This window comes from Lagenorhynchus albirostris, chromosome X (genome assembly GCF_949774975.1).
Source record: "Lagenorhynchus albirostris chromosome X, mLagAlb1.1, whole genome shotgun sequence".
Taxonomy (NCBI): domain Eukaryota; kingdom Metazoa; phylum Chordata; class Mammalia; order Artiodactyla; family Delphinidae; genus Lagenorhynchus; species Lagenorhynchus albirostris.
Genome location: NC_083116.1, coordinates 116,897,051 through 116,923,423, shown reverse-complemented (window position 1 = coordinate 116,923,423; position 26,373 = coordinate 116,897,051). Strand labels below are relative to the sequence as shown.

The 26,373-nt window shown below is 38.2% G+C and overlaps 1 protein-coding gene across 1 annotated transcript in view; it reads left to right on the top strand.

Moving 5' to 3' along the window:
* Positions 1-26,373, top strand: part of CDKL5 (cyclin dependent kinase like 5) — a 152,741-nt gene that overhangs the window by 70,431 nt on the left and 55,937 nt on the right. Inside the window, exons 4-5 of the mRNA XM_060137629.1 lie at positions 11,220-11,265; positions 21,078-21,214. Of these exons, the coding sequence (XP_059993612.1) occupies positions 11,220-11,265; positions 21,078-21,214 (183 nt within the window). The remainder of the gene's footprint in view (positions 1-11,219; positions 11,266-21,077; positions 21,215-26,373) is intronic.

Genomic DNA, 26,373 nt, shown 5'->3' with positions numbered 1-26,373 from the left:
GAGGAACTTTAGACAGTCAGTAGCAGGAATGAGTTTTGGTTACAAGTCTCTGTGTTCAGTATGATTGTTCACTGATTGAGGCATGGTTTTTATGAGGTGGAGGATCTTGAGAATACTGGAAGAAATATAAAACACATAGTAATTTTTTGACAAAAATTAAAGACAAAGAAAAATTATTGAAAGCAGCAAGGGAAAAATGACAACATACAAGGGAACTCGCATAAGGTTAACAGCTGATTTCTCAGCAGAAACTCTACAAGCCAGAAGGGAGTGACATGATATATTTAAAGTGATGAAAGGGAAGAACCTACAGCCAAGATTGCTCTACCCGGCAAGGATCTCATTCAGATTCGATGGAGAAATCAAAAGCTTTACAGACAAGCAAAAGCTAAGAGAATTCAGCACCACCAAACCAGCTCTACAACAGATGCTAAAGGAACTTCTCTAAGTGGAAAACACAAGAGAAGAAAAGGACCTACAAAAACAAACCCAAACAATTAAGAAAATGGTCATAGGAACATACATATCGATAATTACCTTAAACGTGAATGGATTAAATGCTCCAACCAAAAGACACAGGCTTGCTGAATGGATACAAAAACAAGACCCATATATATGCTGTCTACAAGAGACCCACTTCAGACCTAGGGACACATACAGACTGAAAGTGAGGGGATGGAAAAAGATATTCCATGCAAATGGAAATCAAAAGAAAGTTGCAGTAGCAATACTCATATCAGGTAAAATAGACGTTAAAATAAAGAATGTTACAAGAGACAAGGAAGGACACTACATAATGATCAAGGGATCAATCCAAGAAGAAGATACAACAATTATAAATATATACACACACAACATAGGAGCACCTCAATACATAAGGCAACTGGTAACAGCTATAAAAGAGGAAATGGACAGTAACACAATAATAGTGGGGGACTTATAACACCTCATTTACACCAATGGGCAGATCATCCAAAGTGAAAATAAATAAGGAAACAGAAGCTTTAAATGAAACAATACACTAGATAGATTTAATTGATATTTATAGGACATTCCATCCAAAAACAGCAGATTACACTTTCTTCTCAAGTGCGCATGGAACATTCTCCAGGATGGATCACATCTTGGGTCACAAATCAAGCCTCAGTAAATTTAAGAAAATTGAAATCATATCAAGCATCTTTTCTGACCACAATGCTATGAGATTAGAAATGAATTACAGGGCAAAAAACATAAAAACCACAAACACATGGAGGCTAAACAATACGTGACTAAATAACCAAGAGATCACTGAAGAAATCAAAGAGGAAATAAAAACATACCTAGAAACAAATGACAATGAAAACATGACGATCCAAAACCTATGGGATGCAGCAAAAGCAGTTCTAAAAGCAGTTCTAAGAAGGAAGTTTATAGCTATACAAGCCTACCTCAAGAAACAAGAAAAATCTCAAATAAACAATCTAACCTTCCACCTAAAGGAACTAGAGAAAGAGAACAAACAAAATACAAACTTAGCAGAAGAAAAGATACAAAGATCAGAGCAGAAATAAATGAAATAGAAACAAAGAAAACAATAACAAGGATCAATAAAACTAAAAGCTGGTTCTTTGAGAAGGTAAACAAAATTGATAAACCAATAGCCAGACTCATCAAGAAAGAGGGAGAGGACTCCAATCTATAAAATTAGAAATGAAAAAGGAGAAGTTACAACAGACACTGCAGAAATACAAAGCATCCTAAGAGACTACTACAAGCAACTCTATGCCAATAAGATGGACAACCTGGAAGAAATGGACAAATTCTTAAAAAACGTATAACATTCCAAGACTGAACCAGGAAGAAATAGAATATCACAACTGTGATTAAAGATCTTCCAAGAAGCAAAAGTCCAGGCCCAGATGGCTTCACAGGTGAATTCTATCAAACATTTAGAGAAGAGCTAACACCCATCCTTCTCAAACTCTTCCCAAAAATTGCAGAGAAAGGAACACTCCCAAACTCATTCTATGAGGCCACCATCACCCTGATACCAAAACCAGACAAAGATACTAAAAAAAAAGAAAATTACAGACCAATATCACTGATGAATATAGATGCAAAAATCCTCAACAAAATACTAGCAAACAGAATCCAACAACACATTAAAAGGATCATACACCATGATCAGGTGGGATTTATCTCAGGGATGCAAGGATTCTTCAATATACGCAAATCAATCAATGTGATACACCATATTAACAAATTGAAGAATAAAAACCATATGATCATCTCAGTAGATGCAGAAAAAGCTTTTGACAAAATTTAACACCAATTTATGATAAAAACTCTCCAGAGGGCTTCCCTGGTGGTGCAGTGGTTGAGAGTCTGCCTGCCGATGCAGGGGACACGGGTTCGTGCCCCGGTCTGGGAAGATCCCACATGCCACGGAGCGGCTGGGCCCGTGAGCCATGGCCACTGAGCCTGCGCGTCCGGAGCCTGTGCTCTGCAACGGGAGAGGCCACAGCAGTGAGAGGCCCACGTATCGCAAAAAAAACAAAACAAAACAAAACAAAAAACTCTCCAGAAAGTGGGCATAGAGGGAACCTACCTCAACATAATAAAGGCCATATATGACAAACCCTCAGCAAACATCATTCTCAATGGTGAAAAACTGAAAGCATTTCCTCTAAGGTCAGGAATAAGACAAGGATGTCCACTCTCACCACGGTTATTCAACATAGTTTTGGAAGTCCTAGCCACGGCAATCAGAGAAGGAAAAGAAATAAAAGGAATACAAATTGGAAAAGAAGAAGTAAAACTGTCACTGTCTGCAGATGACTTGTTACTATACATAGAGAATCCTAAAGATGCCACCAGAAAACTAGTAGAGCTAATTAATGAATTTGGTAAAGTTGCAGGTTACAAAATTAACACACAGAAATCTCTTGCATTCCTATATGCTAATGATGAAAAATCTGAAAGAGAAATTAAGGAAGCACTCCCATTTACCATTGCAACAAAAAGAATAAAATGCCTAAGAATAAACCTACCTAGGGAGACAAAAGACCTATATGCAGAAAACTATAAGACACTGATGAAAGAAATTAAAGATGATACCAACAGATGGAGAGATACACCATGTTCTTGGATTGGAAGAATCAATATTGTGAAAATGACTGTACTACCTAAAGCAATCTACAGATTCAATGCAATCCCTATCAAATTACCAATGGCATTTTTTACAGAACTAGGACAAAAAACCTTAAAATTTGTATGGAGACACAGAAGACCCCGAATAGCCAAAGCAGTCTTGAGGGAAAAAGTGCTGAGCTGGAGGAATCAGACTTCAGACTATACTTCAAAGCTACAGTAATGAAGACAATATGGTACTGGCACAAAAACAGAAGTATAGATCAATGGAACAGGATAGAAAGCCCAGAGATAAACCCACGCACCTATGGTCAACTAATCTATGACAAAGGAGGCACGGATATACAGTGGAGAAAAGACAGTCTCTTCAATAAGTGGTGCTGAGAAAACTGGACAGCTGCATGTAAAAGAATGAAATTAGAACACTCCCTGACACCATACAGAAAAATAAGCTCAAAATGGGTTCGAGACCTAAATGTAAGACCAGACAGTATACAACTTTTAGAGGAAAACATAGGGAGAACACTCTTTGACATAAATCACAGCAAGATCTTTTTTGATCTACCTCCTAGAGTAATGGAAATAAAAACAAAAATAAACAGGTGGGGCCTAATGAGACTTCAAAGCTTTTGCACAGCAAAGGAAACCATAAATAAGACGAAAAGACAACCCTCAGAATGGGAGAAAATATTTGCAAACGAATCAACGGACAAAGGATTATTCTCCAAAATATATAAACAGCTCATGCATCTCAATATTAAAAAAACAAACACCCCAATCCAAAAATGGGCAGAAGACCTAAATAGACATTTGTCCAAAGAAGACATATAGATGGCCAAGAAGCACTTGAAAAGCTGCTCAACCACTATGGAGAACAGTATGGAGGTCCCTTAAAAAACTAAGAATAGAATTACCAGATGATCCAGCAATCCCACTACTGGGCGTATAACCAGAGAAAACCATAATTCAAAAAGACGCACGCACCCCAATGTTCATTGCAGCACTATTTACAATAACCAGGTCATGGAAGCAACCTAAATACCCATTGACAGATGAATGGATGAAGAAGATGTGGTACATGTATACAATGGAATATTACTCAGCCATAAAAAGGAATGGAATTGGGTCGTTTGTTGAGACATGGATGGATCTAGAGACTGTCATACAGAGTGAAGTAAGTCAGAAAAAGAAAAAGAAATATCATATATTAACGCATATATGTGGAACCTAGAAAAATGGTACAGATGAACCGGTTTGCAGGGCAGAAATTGAGACACCGATGTAGAGTACAAACGTGTGGACACCAAGGGGGGAAAGTGGCAGGGGGCGGGGGTGTGTGTGTGATGAATTGGGCGATTGCGATTGACATGTATACACTGATGTGTATAAAATTGATGACTCGTAAGAACCTGCTGTATAAAAAAATAAATAAAATTCAAGGGTTTCCCTGGTGGCGCAGTGGTTGAGAGTCTGCCTGCCGATGCAGGGGACACGGGTTTGTGCCCCTGTCCGGGAAGATCCCACATGCCGCGGAGCGGCTGGGCCCATGAGCCGTGGCCGCTGAGCCTGCGTGTCCAGAGCCTGTGCTCTGCAATGGGAGAGGCCACAACAGTGAGAGGCCCACGTACTGCAAAAAATAATAATTAAATTAAATTAAATTTAAAAAAGAAATAAAATAAATTAAAGAAATATAAGCCCTAGAGGTATTTTTCTGTTTGTTACTATTCACAAAATTTATTTTTCATTCTCTTTCTATTTTTTTTTCAGTTGTAGAAATTTATTCTGGGAAATGTTAAATGCCTTGATATAGCTTATTCACTCATGAAGGTAGTAGTACAATTCAGGAACCTCTGTCTTTCTGCATTCCAAAGTAATATAATTCCTATTGAGGCAAAATTAAGGGTGAGACATGGAATTATCATTAGTGTTTACTTATATTTTTTATTACATCCTTAGTTTGTTATTTAAAATGTGAGCTCTTTTTTTTTTTTTTACGCCGCCGCCACGAGGCCCAGGCCCAACCCAAAATGTGAGTTCTTAAGTAACTCATTGTTTAAACAAGTAAGCAGTTTACACCTATCTTGTTAACTACAGCTGGTGACATTCTCTTGCAGACATTGTGGGGGCAATGGTGTGCTTTTGTGAATAAATTGAATTTAAACACAGTTCTTTGGAGTTATTTTTCATATATTTGTCCTTTGTCTACACCTATTTTACATGTAGCATCTCAGGGTGGTGGCATGAATTTATTTAAAAGCAAAACCAAAAGCTCATAAAAGTTCTGTAAGCTAAGAAACTGAACATTGAGGATCATTGGCAAAGTCCAGGGGGATAGATTGAACAATACATGCTATCTGTTCTACTTTCTGAACCAGAATAGGGCAAACTGTCCAAAGGGAATAGGAAAAGACTTGGACCGATGCCCACAGGCGGCCCAGCCTCAGACCAGCCAACCCAACGAGAAAGATGTTTGCTAATGATTCAGGTTTTGAAATTGGGCTCTGGTGCATCAATCTGCCTTTGAAATTGAGGTTGCTAAAAACCCCAACTACCTGTTTTGCTGCCAGACACCAAGCGTGGTGGATCTCTTCCTATCTTAGTGAGGATGAGTTAAAAGTGGGAGTCGGGGGTGATACCCATGTCTTTCACTGCTCTGCAGATTTAAGAGCTGCACATAGTTCTAAAAAATTTTTTTTTGTAACAAGCAGATGAAATTGTCTCCTGAAGGAAAGCCAGGAGGATATGACCTCTATAGTGATAACAAGCTGAAAGAAGGCAAAAATTGCAGAAGTCGGCTGAGATAAGGAAAGAAGATGAAGAAACCTAAAATGAAAGAAGTAAAAGAACATTTATTGAACACCTGCTATGCGCCTGCCATTCTAGGCATTTGTGATGCATTAGTGAACAAAACATATAAAGCAATTATGAAAAGTTCAACCTAAAAGTTACAAGATTTCTAGTGGAAACTATTAGAAAAATAGGAGTAGAAACAACATTTAAGGTTGCTAGAAGAAAACCCCTAGATATATTCTGATAATTTAAAATTTCCATTCCAAGGAAAAGGAAAAGTCCTAACAGCATAACAGCATCTAGGCAGAAAAAAAGAAGTTATCTACATCTGAACAAAAACCAAATTGACCTCGGAGTTCTTTTCTACAACACAAATACCAGAAGACTATCAGGGTATCGCTAGCCCATTTGGAGCCTTATGTGGATTAGAAAACGGCAATTCTTCTTTTAAGATCTTTCATTTTCTTTTTTGTTTGGCCAAGCCATGCGGCTTGTGGGGTCTTAGTTCCCTGACCAGGGACTGAACCTGGGCCCTCAGCAGTGAAAGTGCGGAGTCCTAACCACTGGACTGCTAGGGAATTCCCTTCATTTTCTTCTTCTTGGAAAAGTATCTTAGTGTATGGATTTTGTTACAACAAGACACTTTACTCCTAACTACTGGAAAGTTGCTTTAATAAACATACAAACCTGAGACATCTATGATGTGAATGGCACTTTCCAGGGCTTTGCAGTCCACACAACCTTACAGTGACCCTGAGGATGGTGGAGAACATAAGGTTGTCTTCCTGAGAATTTTGTGCCTTCCAAGTTGCCATTCACATGTGAGGACTTTCAGATATATGTAAGGACCTGGAAAATAGGATACTTACTCAGAAAGCCATCCAAAGATAAATAGTGGCTGAGCAAAAACGTAATGCAAATTGAACACTCAAATATGTGAAAAACCACGGTAGGAAATATGTAAAGAAATAGAGACTATACACCTGTAACTAACACAGCAGTGTGAATCAACTATATTTCAATAAAAAATTTTTTAAAAATGATCCAGACTCAGAGATATAGAGAACAGGCATGTGGTTGCCAAGGGGGAGAGGGGTAGGGAAAGGATTGATTGGGAGCTTGGGATTAACAAATGCAAACTATTATATATAGGGTGGATAAACAACAAGGTCCTACCGTATAGTACAGGGAACTATATTCAATATCCTGTGATAAACCATAATGGAAAAGAATATGAAAAAGCGTATATATGTAAAACTGAATCACTTTGCTGTACAGCAGAAATTGACACAACATTGTAAATCGACTATACTTCAGTAAAAATTTTAAAAATAATAAACATAAACATGATCCAACTATCTGCTGTCTGTGAAAGACTCACTTTAGATCCAAAGAGACAAAAAGGTTGAAGTGGGAGAATGGAAAGAGATATTCCACAGAAATAGTAACCAAAAGAGAACAAGTGATTATGTTATATATTATCAGACAAAATAGACTTTAATTTTTTTTTAAAAGGTTACAAGAGACAAGGACATTATACATTAACAAAAAGGTCAAATATAGGTGACTTCCTTGGCAGTGCAGTGGTTAAGACTCCACACTTCCATTACAGGGGGCACAGGTTCCATCCCTGGCCAGGGAAATAAGATCCAACATGCTGCAAAACGCGGCCAAAAAAAAAAGAGGTCAAATATAGCAAGAGGATAACAACAAAGAAAAAGAAATAGAGACTAAATATAATAGCTCATGTGTGTGTAATTACAAATTAAATATAGCAGCCAAAACCTATTCTCAATAATAAATTTATTTAACAAAGTGATATAAGAAGTATCAGGGTCAGTAACCCCAGAGTAATTTTAAACAGTTTAAGGTCACAGTCATTTAAACTGGTTCTGGCATAAGAATCAACAGGTCAATAGTATAGACTAGATTAAAAAGCTCTGAAAGAAAATGTAGAGTATATATAGAAGGATGCTAAGATGCAACAGAACTAAAAATCCATGGTAAAAGATATTGGGAAAATTGGTTCCGTTTTTAGAAATTTAAATTTAGATTCCCTCACCATATAGCGTATTAAAATAAATTACAAGTGAATAAAGACTTAAGGAACAAGATTAAATCATTGAAATATCGAGACAGGTAAATGTGGATGAATATTAATTATTTACAAGCTAAGTAAGGAGTCTGAGGACAAAAGTTGTACACCTAATACCAAAGGCATGTATCAATAAATTTGACTATATAATAATAAACTATGTTCAGCAACAATAACAACAACACCCTAAATAATTCCATGTCCACAACAATCTGGGGAAAATATTTGTAACAAAATTTGTCAACAAGTTCACATTCATGAATCAGTAAGAAAAACATTAAGCTTAGTACACCTTATTTCACTTACCAGTTCATAGAAGCAAACCTTTGATCTCGTTGGTGTCTAAAGATTTTTTTAATGATTGTATTTAGTGTTGGCTATGGTTGTAGCGTGGGTTCTCATGCTGCTGAAGGGAACTGTAAAATGATATATTTTTGGATATCAGTTTGGCAGTATTAGGAGCCTTTACCGTTCATACCCTTTAACCCAGTTATATCAGTTACAGAATTTACTTTATGGAAATGAAGATGCAGGTGTTGAAGTATGTTCATTGATAGACTGGTTAAATAACCATCCATTAAAAATGGTGGTTTTAAAAATTATTTAATGACAGGTCAGATGTTCCTTATACAATATCAAATGAAATAAAAGCAACATACAGCACAATATATGTGTTCTCAAATTCTTCCAATTTGAGAAAAATTTACTGGAAGGAAATATACCAAGATGTTATTAGGAAGGGTTATATAGTTTTTTATTTCTTTTTATGCTCCTCTTATACTCTTATACCCCTTTATGTTCTTTTATATGAGTTTGTATTATTTTTATAAGTAGTTTGAATAAAAGTAAAATGTTAAATTTTTTCCAGCATCTTCTGCCCTTGATTGCATGTGTTTTCCACCAAACATTGGATTTTATGTAGAAAACTTCCGTCTGTTTGGCTTTGTTGTATAAGTAAATGTATAAACCATATTGAGTGTGTATGTGTCTGTGTGTGAGTGTTGAGGAGAAAGAGGATTTTCATGGTATTGGTGAAAGGATAAATAAAAGAATAAACATTTCATCTTATTTGACCCCCCTTCGGGCAACTGTTTTATACTGTAAATTCTATTTATGAGATGCCAGGAGAAAAAAATCTGATGAATTTCTTTCTTCAAGATGGTAGTCATAAATTTAAATATGTAGTCATATCAGTGGACAGTTTTGACCTAAGCAAGACCTTTTATAAAATCAGGCAAAGTTTTAACACTTAGGATGCCATTTAAAAAATGTGCAATAGGGCTTCCCTGGTGGCGCAGTGGTTGAGAGTCCGCCTGCCGATGCAGGGGACACGGGTTCGTGCCCTGGTCCGGGAAGATCCCACATGCCGTGAAGCGGCTGGGCCCGTGAGCCATGGCTGCTGAGCCTGTGCGTCTTGAGCATGTGCTCCGCAACGGGAAGAGGCCACAACAGTGAGAGGCCTGCGTACCATAAAAAAATAAAAAATGTGCAATGTGGGTGAAATGGTACCTGGAACAACACTCAGTTGAAATGTGGGCAGTCCTCCTCTCTTCCTGGATGCAATCCTGTTGCTCCTTTCTCTGTGCTGTGAGCAGTTTCTTGTTAGGGCTTTGTACTTTCTCTTAGGCCGCAGGTGGATTGCTAGCTAGAGCCATTTGTAAAGGAGCAGGGTAAGAAAACAGTGTCAATGTATTAAGAGAGAGTAGCATACGTAGCAGAGTTACCTGGTACTACCTATACTAATATTCTAGGTGATCATCCTCCACATCACTTTGACTTTGCAGTTATTCCTTCTCAGTAATGAAACAGTTACAATATCAGAAAGTACCTGGGTGGCTGAGTTTAAGTCAGAAGGTCTGCTGATGTACAAATAAATTGTATCCCCGAAGCTCTCTGTACTCTACAATTCTGTTCCTCCCTTAAAAACAAAAACATAATAACCTTAATAAGAATCTTTTTCCTCAATAGCCTATAGCACTTTCAGATACTTTTTCCCCTGTAACACAATATGAAAGCTGGTATTTTCTTCTTTTTTCAACGGGCAGGTGAGAAACAGGGTTTGATTTACAGATATAGTTACGACTCAGAGTTTGTCTTTCAGCATAATGACTGAAATGGTAGCTTTTTTAAAATTTCTTTTTTTCCCCCCTACTTATTTGATTCTCTTTGCTTTTGTAAGGAATCTAGGAGAAAAGCATATATTTTTAATAAGTTAATGATTTTGTACCCTGTTGGTTATTGCCTCGTATTGTGTCTGTTTTTCAAGTCTTTGCTTTGATGCAGGGACAAAGTTTTATAAAAGATTTGCTCTTACAGATCTGAAAGTATACCCACTTAGAGTAAAAAAGAACAGGCCTGAATCATTCAGAAGACCTTTTTATATGACATGTTGCCTTTGAAGAATCTATATATTACTTTACCAAAAGCTTTTTTATTCCTTTCATAGACTAGAATATCTTACATGAATTATTTAGCCTAGTTATACTTAATCTTTAGCATTTTCATTTCCTTCCCAGCCCTTATTTTCTTGTCTTCCAGCCACAAAAGACCAAAAAAAAAAAGGATTTGTGATGTTTTTAGTTTAAAATAGGGTTCTTCTCACCAACTACTTCTGCTAGTTCAGGAGAGCTAAATAAAGGCAGGGGAAAGTTGGTGATTGGTATTTGGTGGCAAATGTTTATCTCACTTTGGATATGAAATGGCTATCAATGGGGAAGAGCTGGTGAACAACTAGATAGGTTTGTTAGGAAGAGGTAAGTGAAGGGAGGAGACTTGGAAGAGGTATTCTGCTACCAGCAACTACCAAGTATTATAGAAGCCTTTTCTCTGGTCTTAGAAACCCAATTAAATGTGTCCCTGGGTTTCAGAGGGCAGTATAGATGCCAGTCTATCGTCAGCCATCCTGGCACTTTTGCGTAGTCTCAAGACATTGACACTGCTGGTTCATCCATATTCTATTGCCAAATCTGCTCTTCATCCCCCAGCCCCTCCCCCTTCTCCTTTTCCTTCCCTGACAATGCCTGCAGGGTAGTAAGAAAGAGAATTTTGGAACTGAGAAATGAGGGACTGGGGAAGAGGAGGATTTATTTTTTAATCTCTGGGTTCTTGCTACTCTGTTTCACAATGTACCCCCAGACAGTTGGGATTCCCAGTTTGAAAAACACTGGAGAATGACTTTTCTTCTGCCTCTTTTCCTTTGCAGGAAACGCATGAAATTGTGGCAATCAAGAAATTCAAGGACAGTGAAGGTATATATATACTTTTTCTTTTTATATTTAGTTTTTGTGAATAGAATATGGAAGAGATGAAATCTAGCTGATTAGACTGTGTTCCTCAGATTTTACAGTCTCAATCTCAGTAAATGTATCTTAATTATCATCATGCTTTGCTTTGAAACATTTAGTTCCTCCCGTGTGAATCTTTTCAAATCTCATGATATCAGAAAATTCATCTTGTGTTTTAAGGGACAGTCAACACTGGAAATCTTGCTTCAAATACTGGATGGAAGACATGCTATTTACACTGTTTCTAAATACTAACAGTTTAAAATAATAAAACTTACTTGAAGTAAATACTTCCTGGGTTCACACAAGTAGCAAGTGCTATGTTAAAGGTTTTAATATTGGTTACTGCGATCTCTGCTTCCTAGTTAGCTAGAAATATAAAGATAAGTGGTATGTAAACAGTACAGAGGGAATGGTTTTATATTTAGGATAACTCATTGGGAAAATAAAAGCTTTTCAAGAAGAAATACCATACTTGAAGGCTTTGGTCACACATCCAAACCATTTCAAATGGAGTATTAAAATTACCCTATCCTGGGCAAGAAAGTTTAAAATAAAGGATTAACAACAACAAAAAATAATGCACCAAAAAAAAGTAATGTACAAAAGAAAAAATAAATAAAGCATTTCATTAGGCCATTAGGTTTTAAATCCAGACTCTTGGCCATCCAAATACAGCCAAGTAGAAAAACTGACCACAAAGACACACATGGATGGCCTTTAAGAAGCTCTAGGCAGCATTTTTTCAATTTTTGTTTTTTGACAGAGATCCCACAGCAGAAGTATTTTTTACCTCCTACACAGTATCCTCATACATAATGTCATATATATAACTGAAGCAAAAGTTTCACAAAATTACTTATTTTACTAATGTGAGGTTCTCCATTTTCTGTTCTTTCTTGCTCATATAAGTGCCTATTTTGGCATGAAATACTTTGATGTCACCACTAATGAGTCACAACCTGCCATTTGAAAACAAGTGCTGCAGGAGTAAGAGGCCCCACCATAGCATCAACCTTCATATCTAATTGGAAGTGTCACAATAGGCATTCATAGCCTACCTTCATCAGCACACAGTGACTGTGATATAAGACACCAACCTCTGTATTTGTGAAGTTTCATCACCCCTACCTTAGAGACTTAGCAAACATTAAATAACAAAAGGGCCTTGCTAACAACTCCTGGGGTAGATGCAGTAGTATTTGATGTAACCCAGCTCTGATGTGCTGGTTATGGTGGAGCACAAGCATGTCAGCCAGGAATTTTAGCATTGGCTTGGCAGCCTTAAGGAGAAGGCAACAAAAAAATACGTTAGCTTGTTCTTTAAAAACAAAACCCAAAAAAGCCCTGCTTCCAATCATGTACCGGTAGTCTAATGGGAAGCGATAGCCCTAGGCCAACCCCCTAGGAGACCATTGGAAATAAGCTCTTTGAGCAGTGGCTTTGGGCTAGCCGCAGGTGGCCAGGAGACAAACGGTGATCTACTAAAAAGAGTGGTTGCAACAGTAGATCAAAGCATGACCTTTGTCTGTATATAAAGACTTCTGGCTGTGCATTCATCTTGTAAGGCACATTGTCAACCATCAGCTACCACCAAAAATAATAATTGTCATCAAATTTTTGAAAAGCAGTGCAATCTAGGCCATGTATGTCATTGCTGTTTTTAAGAAAACTAAATACCCAATTCTTCACAACCTCTATCCTATGAATACCAATTCTTAGCTTCAATTAAACAATATATTAGTCCCTGAATTACAGTACCTTCAGACTGGCAATCAATAGTGTATCTGTTAAAATTCATTGAGCACTGGGGACTTCCCTGGCTGTCCAGCAGTTAAGACTCCGCACTTCCACTGCAGGGGGTTCGGGTTCGATCCCTGATCAGGGGAACTAAGATCCCACATGCCGTGTGGCGCGACCAAAAAAGAAAGAAAAGAAAAAGAAATTCATTGAGCACTGAGCCAGGTGCTATAAGAACAGTGAAGGTAGTAAATCAGATCCGGATACTTTCAAGAAGCTTCTGACCTATTAACAGAATTAAGACCTGTAAATAAAAAGCAGTAAAACGAGTAGAAAGCAGTCAGTGGCTGAATGACTTTGTATAATTTTGAGGCGAGAGAGATTGTTTCTAGCTGTGGCATCCCAGGGGTGTATGGATAGTCTAAACATTATAGGATACATTTGATCAGTTTTTATTTCACTGAGCTGACAGAACATGAATCCACTCTGCCCTCATCTCTGCTGGACCATTATCAGTTGCCATACCTCACAGGCATGCAGCCGCATCACCCACCCACTTTGCAGATGGACAGCTTTGTAAGGGCGCCTATACATACTTCTAGAGGGACACTTCCTAAATATTTCAGCAATAGAATCTAAAAACATATCCAATTATTCATAACGTTTTAGTTCCAAACCTATTCTAGGCACACTTTCCTATTGTTTCCAGTTCTCCCTGGGAGATCTCACACAATCTTTTCTGTCTTTACCCTTTTCCTCCTGCCGTGTAGTACCATGCTTAATGGAAAGTTAGGGAAAATGTGTGGTAAACACCCTTTTGGAGTGTGAAGTATACATAGATAGTCTAGTATAGGTGAGGATGTCCATTCAACCCCTATGTAAACCACTTAATTCTGTATCAGTTTATCATCTTAAATTTTAGTCAGGCTAATTATAATAAAAAATACAGTTTCATGATAATATTGCCCTTATTGTCATATAGCTCTCATGAATTTCTTTTATTCGTTACTCTGAATATATTATTTTGATATTTTGGTAGTGACTTTTCCAAATCCAATGTTTAAAAATCTTCGTGAAGGTAATGAAATAATCCTGTGAAAGCATTGTTAAACTGAAATAGGATCTGAAATTGGTCTGACCCACGTCCAAGCTAATCAAGTATTCTTATGCTGATTATGTCAAGGAATATTTTATGAGTATATATTACCTCCTGTTAGCTTTAAAAGATTATGATAATGTCCTGTTTTCTTGTTAAATTCATATGTATGCACAAATTTGCATGAAACATTTTTTAAACAACATTTTAAGGTAGACCACTATTTAGTTCAAGAAGTCCTTATTATCCCAGGACAATAGATTACTATTTAAAATGGAAACCAAAATTTCATAGTAAATAAAAAGTTAGATCGGGAGTTTCAGTTGAAAAAATGAAACTAAAATTATAAAAATAAGTTTATCTTATAGTTAACACAATTTAGATTATAATAGCAACTATGTACTGTTTCTTAGAAAAAAGAATCAATTGCTATCTTTTGGCAGGGTGGGGCAATTTTTACAGTAAAATCATAGGCTAGGTCAGTGAATGACTTTCACAATAAAAAGAAGGTCATTAAAAATATACAAAAGACTTTGTCACTCTTCTCTTGGTTTTTGTATGTTCCTGTTTTTTTGTCTTCATCCTTGTTCATTTTTTATTCTCCAGTTGTTAGCTGATATAACACCATCAGATCATTTATCAGTGTCTGTGCCTATGATTTTCCCTGAAAGACTGACACACTGGTGGGAATCAACACCTGTTAAAAGGAAGGAATATTTGAGTGATGACAGTTTTATTTGAGATCACTTCATTTGTTAATATTTTCTTGTTTTGATGACTTTTGCTTCTTTATACATCATCACAAATGTGGAGTCTCAGATAACGAATTCTTAATGATATCCTGAATGATAGTATTATAAATTTGTCTATTAATGTAAATTCCCACAGAGAAACATTAACTAATAAATACCTAACCGACCAGAAGTCTCCATAGAATTAATTCTGCTCAGTACATATTTGGATTTTTCTGAGAAGAGAAAAATGACCACAGACCAAAAAGATACTAGAGATTATTTAGTTAAAAGGTACTTTTCAGACTATGTATAATAATAAATTTAGCCTAATCCTCCTACCTTTCCTATAATTCCAATCTTGTACAATGAGATTTGATGTTCAGATGATAATCTTCTATCACTATTGGATCATCATTTTCACGTACACGCATGTGCCAGTGTCTACCGTCCTCAATTTTTTAAATAATCCAAGAACACTGATATAGATTAGATAGCTTTGGACCAGCAAGAAAAAAAAACACTGTTTAACCTTTAATTGAAGAAGTCCTGTGGTCTAAACTTTATATTTGACAAACATTTGGATCTTCTGATGTGACAACACCTTCTGATTATTTGAACTTTTCAGTCCTTCCTGAATGTATGGGTGATGGGGTGAGGAGGGATCCTCCCCACTTGTCACTGGGCCTCCGTACATGGCAAGGAGGCTGACTGTCAGGGAGCTGTGTTGTAATCCATGGTTAACATGGAATTTAGGTTGTGTCTTTGCTTTTATATCAAATAAAATTGCTTGCATTTTATATCCTGCTGCTGCTTATGTTCCTATAGATAAATACTTTACCTTGGAATGGACATCTTTGTTCTTAATCATGAGAAAATGTTTAATTGATCATCTGTTCTTTGCTCCAGTTTATTTCATCCTTATTTTTACCCAGACACTAGAAAGCTCTATCCTGATCTCGGGATCAGGGGAACCCCGGTCTCTTATTTTGTACATGTGTAGAAAACAAGGGTTCATAATCTTTAAATTTAAGAACCGGATTTCTCTGTAAGAGAGGCTTTGAGACAAACTTTGCAAACCTTGGTTAAATAGAGAAATCAATTAACTAAGCTTGAGCATTCTGGCTAGTCATGATTTCCCCACACTTCTTTTTAATGACCAAAATGGATCTCTTTCAAACTTCAGGGATTCTCCTAAGATTTGGTGAACATTTTGCACCTTTCATGGTTTAATACATTTCCATTGTGCTTTACCTGGCCTTCATCTCTGAAGATTTAAGTTTTCTCATCATTTTTGGTATATATGACAGCAGCACCACCATTCAAAACCCCCTGGCCATGTTACTTGCCCTCCTGTTGATGTTCCTTCTTCAGTCAGGGCAACCACACTCAAAAATGGCACCCTTATGGTTTTGTGCAAGGATGGCTTGACTTTTCCCCACATTGTACCTGTTTAAAGGTCCATTATGGAGGGCCTCTTTGGCTATACAAAAATGTCAGGTTTGTGATTTCATAAAGTAGGTTATAGTTATTTCTGGATTTCTTTTCTAAGCCCACAGTTCTTTAAAAATAGTTTTACAGAAGAGTTTCTGCTCATCTGTAGATTTTTCTCTTTTCGTCACTTATCTTTGCATTTCTTTTGCTCCTGTGATCTTTATTCTTAAAAATTGTTTTCTTTTACTTTGAATCTCCCTTCTTGCTTTTTAGGTGTGTTAACTTGCAGCCTTACTGGCAAGCTTAGAAATAGGTTAGTTTTTTTTTTTTTTAACTTAATGTCCTTTTTCTACCATACCATTTAGTCATCACTCAATAGAATTTATATAACTTTGTCATAATTGCTGCCTGTACTAAGCTAAACACCCTCCATGGTAATTGATGACCAGGTCCATCAGCATGCACATAAGCAGGAATCACATGGTGGAACCTTCAGCATCATCTAGTAGAACCCTAACTCTAGTTTACAGCTGAGGAACCACAGCTAGTATGTGATTAACTGAGACTAAGACACAGACCCCAGGATCTTCATTGAGTTTTTCTTCCGCCCACACCATGCTGCTTTGCCACATAGTTAAGCAGAAGCAGAGTCTAGACTTGGGTGTTCCGACTTGGGTGTTCTGACTCACTCTCCAAAGCTCACTCACTGCCTTACACCAAGGCGCCTCCGTCCCTGTGTTCTACTCGGTGTGACATTCCCTTCACTTACCCTGAGGAAGTTATTCTTTCTAGACTTGGTTTATTCATTTGTGAACTGGAGGAGCCTAGCCTAAATAAAAAGCCATGAGATTATTTCAACTGAAAGGCAGGGGTGTTTGCGCCCCCTTTAGTGGGCTGTGCTTCCACCTTTAAAAAACTGGCTCACTCAGCAGCTTTGCTACTTTCTGAACCTCTGAGGAGAGAAGCATTTGTAAGTGGAATGTTCATTCCTTTTCCCGATCATCTGATCATTTAGTGCCACAATTTTCATTATAAAGTACAGGGGGTAGGCCAGGAACCTTAAAAGTACTCAGAGGAACAAAATGATAGGATCTCCAAATAATGAAGAGTGTGCATTTTGCTTGCACTTAGGGAATTAATAACTCCACTTTCTACCTGTTCCCATTCATTACAATCTTAGGGCCAAAGTGCTTACCTCAACTTTTAACAACTATGACTGACATAAATTACAGGAGCCTTCATTTCCTAAACAGGATGAGCTGCTCAAATGAGGTGGTTTTGGCTCTGCATGCTAAGTGATTTTGTGAGCTTCTTTTTGAAGATTCGTTTCCCTTATTCTCTCTAGCCATTGTTTAGCAAAGTCAGTATAGATTAAAATGATATAAATTCAATGAGGTTTAGGCTCATAATCAATGAAATTTTAATGAAGAGAAATCATGGATTATTAGATTTGGAAAAGGCCCTGGGACTTTTTAGGGTACATGTGTGGGTGCAGAGGAGTGCCCATTTAGTTATTTTATGAATGAAAAGTTAAATGGCTTGCCCAAAATCACATTACAGTGTTAGCTGGTTAAAAGGGTACATGTGTGGGTGCAGAGGAGTGCCCATTTAGTTATTTTATGAATGAAAAATTAAATGGCTTGCCCAAAATCACATGTTACGGTGTTAGCTGGTTAAAAGGGTCCAAAATCTAGGTCTCCCAGATCCTACTCCAACGTTCCTTCTACGATAGCCATTCTGCTTTGGCCATTCGGCTTTATCTGTTAGCAAGGTGAAACTACCACAAGTTGCTAATGATACAAAGCTCCCTTTTTTCAGTGCCAAGAATTCGCCAAGCTTTTGATTAGAAAAGGTATTCCAACTTTATTTACCTTTGACTTTGTTGCACCATTTATTTGTAACCAGCTCCAGCATAGCTTAGGGATGTTCTAATGACCGAATATATGTGTGTTCTTGACTCTTGGTGCAATGGGTTTTCTGGAGCCTCCATTTTTTATAATCACATATTGTAGAAGACTACCGGGGCAGAGGTGAATAGGGGAAAATAAATTCAGTTTGTCTTAACTGTCTGAAAAGCTGCCCTTTCAAAGTTCTGGAGAGAGAAGATTGAAAGCAGTGTCCTCAAAACTGAGAGGGCAAAGTGCCTATTTGCTATCACAGTGCTGCTTCCCATGTTTTAAGGGAATAAGAGCTAGCCACATATGGGCAAGGATTTCCTCATGACACCAGTGAAGGCATTCGTGTAGGAAGTATTTATTGATCCCCTCTGTGCCGGGTCCGGTCCTAGGTGGTTGGGTGTTCGTTGTTGAACAGCAAGCAGAACTTAGACCTGTCCTCCTAGAGCTCTCGGATTAGCATGGGGATGGAGGCTTGCTTTGGTTTAGTGATCAAGTGACGTTTAAACTGCAGCCTGAAGGAGCCATCCCTGTAAAGAGTCTGGTAGTATAATGAGAGTTCTCGGCAGAGGGAACAAGCTCAAAGGCCCTAAGGTTGAAAAATAAAGTTTGGGGCTATTTTGGGAACCGAAAGACTAACGTGAGGGAGGGAGAGAAGGGCATGAGATGGGGATGGAAATGCAGACAAGGATCAGGTCATGAGTAGCATAGTTGTCTCTTGCTGAATTACTTCCTTATTAGAAGTAATTTTATTTGCTTCATATTGCGATCTGTGTGGCAGATCTTAGAGACAGGTGGATTTTAGGTTGATTACCCTAACCTTGGGAGTAACGCAGATGGGACCACAGAGAAGCAGGTTAACCTTCTTCATAAGACTGAAGACTTTTAGCTTCCCTAAGCTTTAGCAGTTCTGACAGTTACAAAATACTACTTCTCTGGTCTAGCCCCAATTTGCAGAACAGCTGGACATTTATCCCCCCCCCCACAAGCCTTCTCAGCCACTTCGGGAAGTCCCCTAATCATGTCACACACATTGCCCCTACTGCCAGGTGGCCCCCCTGTTTCATGCTCTGACATGGGCCCTGTGAGTACCCAGTTCCCAGTTGACCCCCCTGATGTGGGCTGGGCTGGTTTACTGCCTATGCTACTGTCAGCCTTTGCTACTGCTGCTTCCTGCCTTCTGATAGGCAGTACCTCTCTCCTTTCCTAATCTGTGCTCCAGCATTCTCCAACAGTTTTCTTGAAGTAGGGAGAATATTTCCCTTGTGTAACCATTTCACAAAGGAGTGTTGACTTTGTTGTCTGTTTGTTACAGATATTCTGGGGCTACTCCAAAGCCCATGGTTTTGTTATAGTCTCTTTTCTTTAAACTCAGTTTGAATGGGGATTAGGGGAATTCCCTGGCGGTCCAGTAGTTAGGACTTGGCGCTTTCACTTCTGGGCCCGGGTTCAATCCCTGGTCTGGGAACTAAGATCCCGCACTGCGAGGTGCGACCGTAATCTGAGAAGTACTCCTGGTACTGCATATAGGATCTCCCCTCCCCCTTTGGCCCCATTTAGGTTCTTTTCTCTTGTGTATCTTGCTTAGGAAACATTTCTTCCTTGAAGGCATCTTCATCTTTCTCCTCCCTGTCCCCAAACTATTTTCTACCTTCCCAGACATGCCTGAACTTGAGGGTTACACAGCTTAGACTTTCAAGCTAGGATTCTGACCATTACCCAAAACCTTGGGGCCAAATGTATTCTAGAATTCATAACTTTTAGATTTTAGAATGGAAATATGGCATGTCACTTTAGCATCCTGTAATCAGGTATTATTTCTACAGCACAATATATGAATATTCATACTAAGTAGGATAAACAAAGATTGTCAGTGGTATCGTATTAGTTCAGGATTTGCCTCTAAAGAGATTTGCCGTAAAGTTAGAAAAAGTATTCAATTTTTAGACTGATTTTTTTTTTTTTGGTTTTTGGAATGCAGATAAGGGATTATGAACCTATATCCTTCCTTGTATATACATATGTAAACATGATGGTTAGAATTTCCTGGTTAAATCTAAAGCTATTATAAAAACTCCTTTAACATGAAATATTGCCTTCCCTGCTCCCATGCCAATTGATCCATTAGAGTTAATGTGATTTCTGTCCTTCCTCTGTGTCTGTGGGGGTTATCATGAGTGGAGTTGATGATACGAAAGGGTGTATTGGCTCAGCATAAGTTCTCCATCCCAGTACAGCTACACTACCTGGGATGGACAGACGGACGTGCCAAAGGAGGACAGCAGGAACATGCAGCAGCCGCTGTTCAAAGAGAAGATCAGACACCCTTAGAGTTCCCTGCAACTTGACTGTGACCTGCATTGTGCATGCCTGGCATATGACCTCTGCTTACAGAGGTGACTCACATGCAGCCTGGGGAATAAAATGCTCTTCTAAACCAAAGCTTCAGGCCAAAGTTTAAAATATCAACTGCTACAGATGTTGCATAAAGACTCCTCTGCACACTGATGTGGTTAATTCCTTTTTACCCTTTTAAACTCCTTCTTCCTCAGTATGTAGTGTTAGAGTTAAAATGACAGTGCATTTATATGTCGTATCTATAAGTCTGTTTTACATATATACTTTGCAGTAAGGAGTATAAGAAAATACAAGCAGAAAATTAGGTTCATGCTGGTCAAGTAAGCCTTTTCTTCTTTAAGTTTCTTTTTCTTGATCCTTTCAACAAGAAAATGTGATATTGAATATTCCATCCTTGGACTGCTTATGCAGAAGTACTCAAAGTGGAAAGTGAAATTGGTATGTTTTCAGTGTTCTTAGAATTTTTTGAATAGTGGTTTGAAAGCTTTAATTTTGCTCTATTCACCATTGTTTACATTCTAGAAAATGAAGAAGTCAAGGAAACGACTTTACGAGAGCTTAAAATGCTTCGTACTCTCAAGCAGGAAAACATTGTGGAGTTAAAGGAAGCCTTTCGTCGGAGGGGGAAATTGTACTTGGTGTTTGAGTATGTTGAAAAAGTAAGTCACTAACTGACGCAATAGAGATTTGCCTCATTCTTTTATTTAGGGCTGTTTCTGAAACTATTAAAGAAAGTATTATTATCTAGTATGATTTGTCATTGTGCTCATAATCTGACTTTAAAAATGACAGTAGTACCCATAATCATTAGAAGTCCTGAAAATATATTGAAGGATTTTGTACAAATTAACTGTAGAGAGATAATCTTAAATTTAAACAATGTATTGGTTTGGCTTCTTAAGTCTTAGACTCTATCTTCACCAAGTAATTTTTAGACTTGGTTTATTTTAATTAAACCTAAGCAAGGCCTCTGAGGGAGAGGCACGTAAATTGTCAGTGATGACAGGCATAGGATGGGTGTCTGAATCAGACCTAGAGTGGCTAACGAGTGGGCTCATGAAGCAGCCTTTTGTGAATTGCCAGTGCCGTGGCTTTATCTGAGGGAAGAAGATGTGCCAGGAGCCATAAGGTAAAGCTTGAGGAGGTAGATGAGACCACAAGTAAGGAATTAGAAGCATGGGAGAAAAGCAAAAAATCACACATTGTTTAAGTTGTCTCTGTAATTGCTTCAGTTTTTTTTTTTAATTGTTAACTCGTAGTGACAGTTTTAATCATATGACCTAAGGGCAAATGTCCGATACAGTGAACAATATTGTGTGCCTATGAATTTCTTGGACAGCAGATGGCTTATTACAGGTGGTTATTGTCAAGAACTAAGTGCCTTAACAAGAGTAGAATAAACTGGAGTCAGACAGAACTTTTAGAGGTTTCCTTCGTGAGTAAAGGTGGATCCTCCTGATTTCCTGTTATTATCTAAAGAATATTAAGACTGGAGAGGTTTATCTTTGCCTTAGTCAATTCCCAGGTGCTTTTTATGTCATAAATGACAGAGTATCACCACCAGCACCATCATCACGAAATGGAAAGTAGTGTTGCCAAGATGGGTGACCAGTAATGTGGCTTTTTAATTAATTCAACCATTACAACTTATTTTTCTAATTAATATATATATAGTGATTTCATTACAAGCAAAACTTGAAAAAATATTACAAGGCTCTTTGTTGTTTTAAAACACTGTTTTATGTTTCTTTTCAAAAATCTATTTAAAGGCTTCTTTTTCTGTGTCAGTTTACGTGTTTTCCTAAGGGGCACTTCCCACCAAAATAAAACTGAAGTTTGATATTTAAAAAAAAGTTATAAAAAAGGATTGCTGTAAAATCAGATGCTTACTTTTTAGTTGTCAAAAATAATCATGCAGTTTTCACTGCCAAATAATAAAATTCTGACAGATCTATTTCAGTTATCTTTTTTATTTCTGTTCTACTCATGGTGATTGTTCATGGTTAATAACAATTTCATATGAAAAATGGAGAAATTACCTCTGTGTATCAGACACTATGTAATGTCTGCAATCTCTGCTGGTAAGTGGCAGAGCTGCTACCAGAACTCCAGTCCTCTGACCTGCAAGCCTGGGATTCTTGTGCTGGCCTTATGGTTTTTCAGTGGAAGGTGACCATCACCCTCCCATCAGTGGCGATGCCTAATGATTGACAGTGAGTCTCAAGAGGGCAAGGAGAAAGATACTCTTAGGGGTGGGGGTTGTAACAGAGACGCAGGATTACAGTGGCTTAAACAAAATAGAAGTTTCTCTCTCAGGTACAAATACAAAGGTAGGCGGGTATGGTAACTCTGCTCCACAGCCATAGGAGACTCAGGTTGCTTCTGCCTTTCTGCTCTACCACCCCTGAAATTTGTCCTCAAGGTCAAGATGGAGCTCCAGCTATCACATCCCATTGGCCAGGACTTAGTTGTGTGGCCACACTAGCTGCAAGGCAGAAAGAAAATGTACTCTTCATTCTGGACACTTAGGCATCCACTTACAAGTTGTATTACTCTAGTAAGGGAAGAATGGATATTGGGGGACATTCTTCTCTATAACTCAGGAATTTAGAGTTGAATATGAAATGAGACATACAATTTATGTTCTTTATTACAAAGCCCTCTTATTCCTCCTGTGCATTTGGGACCTCCTGTGCATTTGTTAATTGAAAAAGACAACCTGAGTGGAGAATCACTAAAAAATGATGCATATATACTTTAAACATTTTGTTTTAACTTAAAACATATCAATATACATTCACTTTCCACACTCTCTTTAGAGGCAGGGTCAAGGCCTTTTGAGTATTGATCTTCTGGTTGGAATTCTGATGGGTTTTCTTACATACCTCCTACCCATAATGTATCAATGATATCCTGTGTCGGTTTCTTTAAAGTGAAGTGAAAACCTAAAAACATTGCAAAGGAATGGCAAGTAAACAGTTTATTGCAGTATATTATTGTGCACGTTGGGATGGAGGAAAGCAGAAAGAGCTGAGGAAGCAGGGGCAGGACTATTTCAGCTGAGAATCTTTGAGAGTAGCATAGGATAAGGGTACAAAAATGTGCGCTTCAGAGATGACTGGCCTGAGTTTAAGCCAAACTCCATTATTTACCAGCTGTGTGATCCTGGCACTGTCCTTGGCTTCTCTCCATGATGATTCCTGACTCGTGGCCCTGACAATCTTGGGAAAATATCCAGTTTCTTGGATCCAGATCCTTGGGCCTCCCTTTACCCAGCACCACCCCCACCAAGCCTGGACGCATTGACCCAATCGTTTCCTAGGACACGCCCTCCCCACCTCCTTTGGACCTGCGCCCTGTCCTGGACCAGGAGTTGGCCTCATTCCCCATCAGCTTCCAAGGTCTGACCCTGGCCTCTACAACCCTGAAGTGGGCAAACCTGACACATAGCCATGTGGCTGACAGGGTCTTGGTGTTCCGGCCAGGTGTCAGGCCTGAGCTCGGAGGTGGGAGAGCCGAGTTCAGGACATTGGACCACCAGAGCCCACCTGGCCCCACATAATATCAATCAGCAAGAGCTCTCCCAGAGATCTCTGTCTCAACGCTAAGACCCAGCTCCACTCAACGACCAGCAAGCTACAGTGCTGGACACCCCATGCCAAACAACTAGCAAGACAGGAACACAACCCCACCCATTAGCAGAGAGTCTACCTAAAATCATAATAAGTTCACAGACACCCCAAAACACACCACCAGACACGGTCCTGCCCAACAGAAAGACAAGATCCAGCCTCATCCACCAGAACATAGGCACCAGTTCCCTCCATCAGGAAGCCTACACAACCCACTGAACCAGCCTTACCCACTGGGGGCATACACCAAAAACAGTGGGAACTACGAACCTGCAGACTGTGAAGAGGATACCCCAAACACAGTAAGTTAAGCAAAATTAGAAGACAGAGAAATACGCAGCAGATGAAGGAACAAGGGAAAAACCCACCAGACCAAACAAATGAAGAGGAAATAGGCAGTCTACCTGAAAAAGAATTCAGAGTAATGATTGTAAACATGTTACAAAATCTGGGAAATAGAATGGAGAAAATACAAGAAACGTTTAACAAGGACCTAGAGAAACTAAACACCAAACAAACAATGATGAAGAACACAATAAATGAAATTAAAAATTGTCTAGAAGGAATCAATAGCAGAATAACTGAGGCAGAAGAACGGATAAATGACCTGGAAGATAAAATTAGTGGAAATAACTACTGCAGAGCAGAATAAAGAAAAAAGAATGAAAAGAATTGAGGACAGTCTCAGAGACCTGGGGGACAACATTAAATGCACCAACATTCGAATTATAGGGGTTCCAGAAGAAGAAGAGAAAAAGGAAGGGGCTGAGAAAATATTTGAAGAGATTATAGTTGAAAACTTCCCTAATATGGGAAAGGAAATAGTTAATCAAGTCCAGGAAGCACAGAGAGTCCCATACAGGATAAATCCAAGGAGAAACACGCCAAGACACATATTAATCAAACTATCAAAAATTAAAGACAAAGAAAAAATATTAAAAGCAGCAAGGGAAAAACAACAAATAACATACAAGGGAATCCTCATAAGGTTAACAGCTGATCTGTCAGCAAAAACTCTGCAATCCAGAAGGGAGGGGCAGGACCTATTTAAAGTGATGAAAGGGAAAAACCTACAACCAAGATTACTCTACCCAGCAAGGAACTCATTCAGATTCGAGAAAGAAATTAAAACCTCTACAGACAAGCAAAAGCTGAGAAAATTCAGCACCACCAAACCAACTTTACAACAAATGCTAAAGGAACTTCTCTAGGCAGGAAACACAAGAGAAGGAAAAGACCTACAATAACAAACCCCAAGCAATTAAGAAAGTGGTAATAGGAGCGTACATATCAATAATTACCTTAAATGTAAATGGATTAAATGCTCCAATCAAAAGACATAGACTGGCTGAATGGATACAAAAACAAGACCCGTGTATATGCAGTCAACAAGAGACCCACTTCAGACCTAGGGACACATACAGACTGAAAGTGAGGGGATGGAAAAAGATATTCCATTCAAATGGAAATCAAAAGAAAGCTGGAGTAGCAATTCTCATATCAGACAAAATAGACTTTAAAATAAAGACTATTAGAAGAGACAAAGAAGGACACTACATAATGATCAAGGGGTCAATCCAAGAAAAAGATATAACAATTGTAAATATTTATGCAGTCAACATAGGAGCACCTCAATATATAAGGCAAATGCTAACAGCCATAAAAGGGGAAATCGAAAGTAACACAGTTATAGTAGGGGACTTAAACACCCCACTTTCACCAGTGGACAGATCATCCAAAATGAAAATAAATAAGGAAACACAAGCTTTAAATGAAATATTAAACAAGATGGACTTAATTGATATTTATAGGGCATTCCATCCAAAAACAACAGAACACACATTCTTCTCAAGTGCTCATGGAACATTCTCCAGGATAGATCGTATCTTGGGTCACAAATCAAGCCTTGGTAAATTTAAGAAAATTAAAATTGTATCAAGTATCTTTTCTGACCACAACGCTATGAGACTAGATGTCAGTTACAGGAAAAAAAGTGTAAAAAATACAAACACGTGGAGGCTAAGCAATATGCTACTAAATAACCAAGAGATCACTGAAGAAATCAAAGAGGAGATTGAAAAATACCTAGAAACAAATGACAATGAAAACACGACAACCCAAAACCTGTGGGATGCAGCAAAAGCAGTTCTAAGAGGGAAGTTTATAGCAATACAAGCCTACCTCAA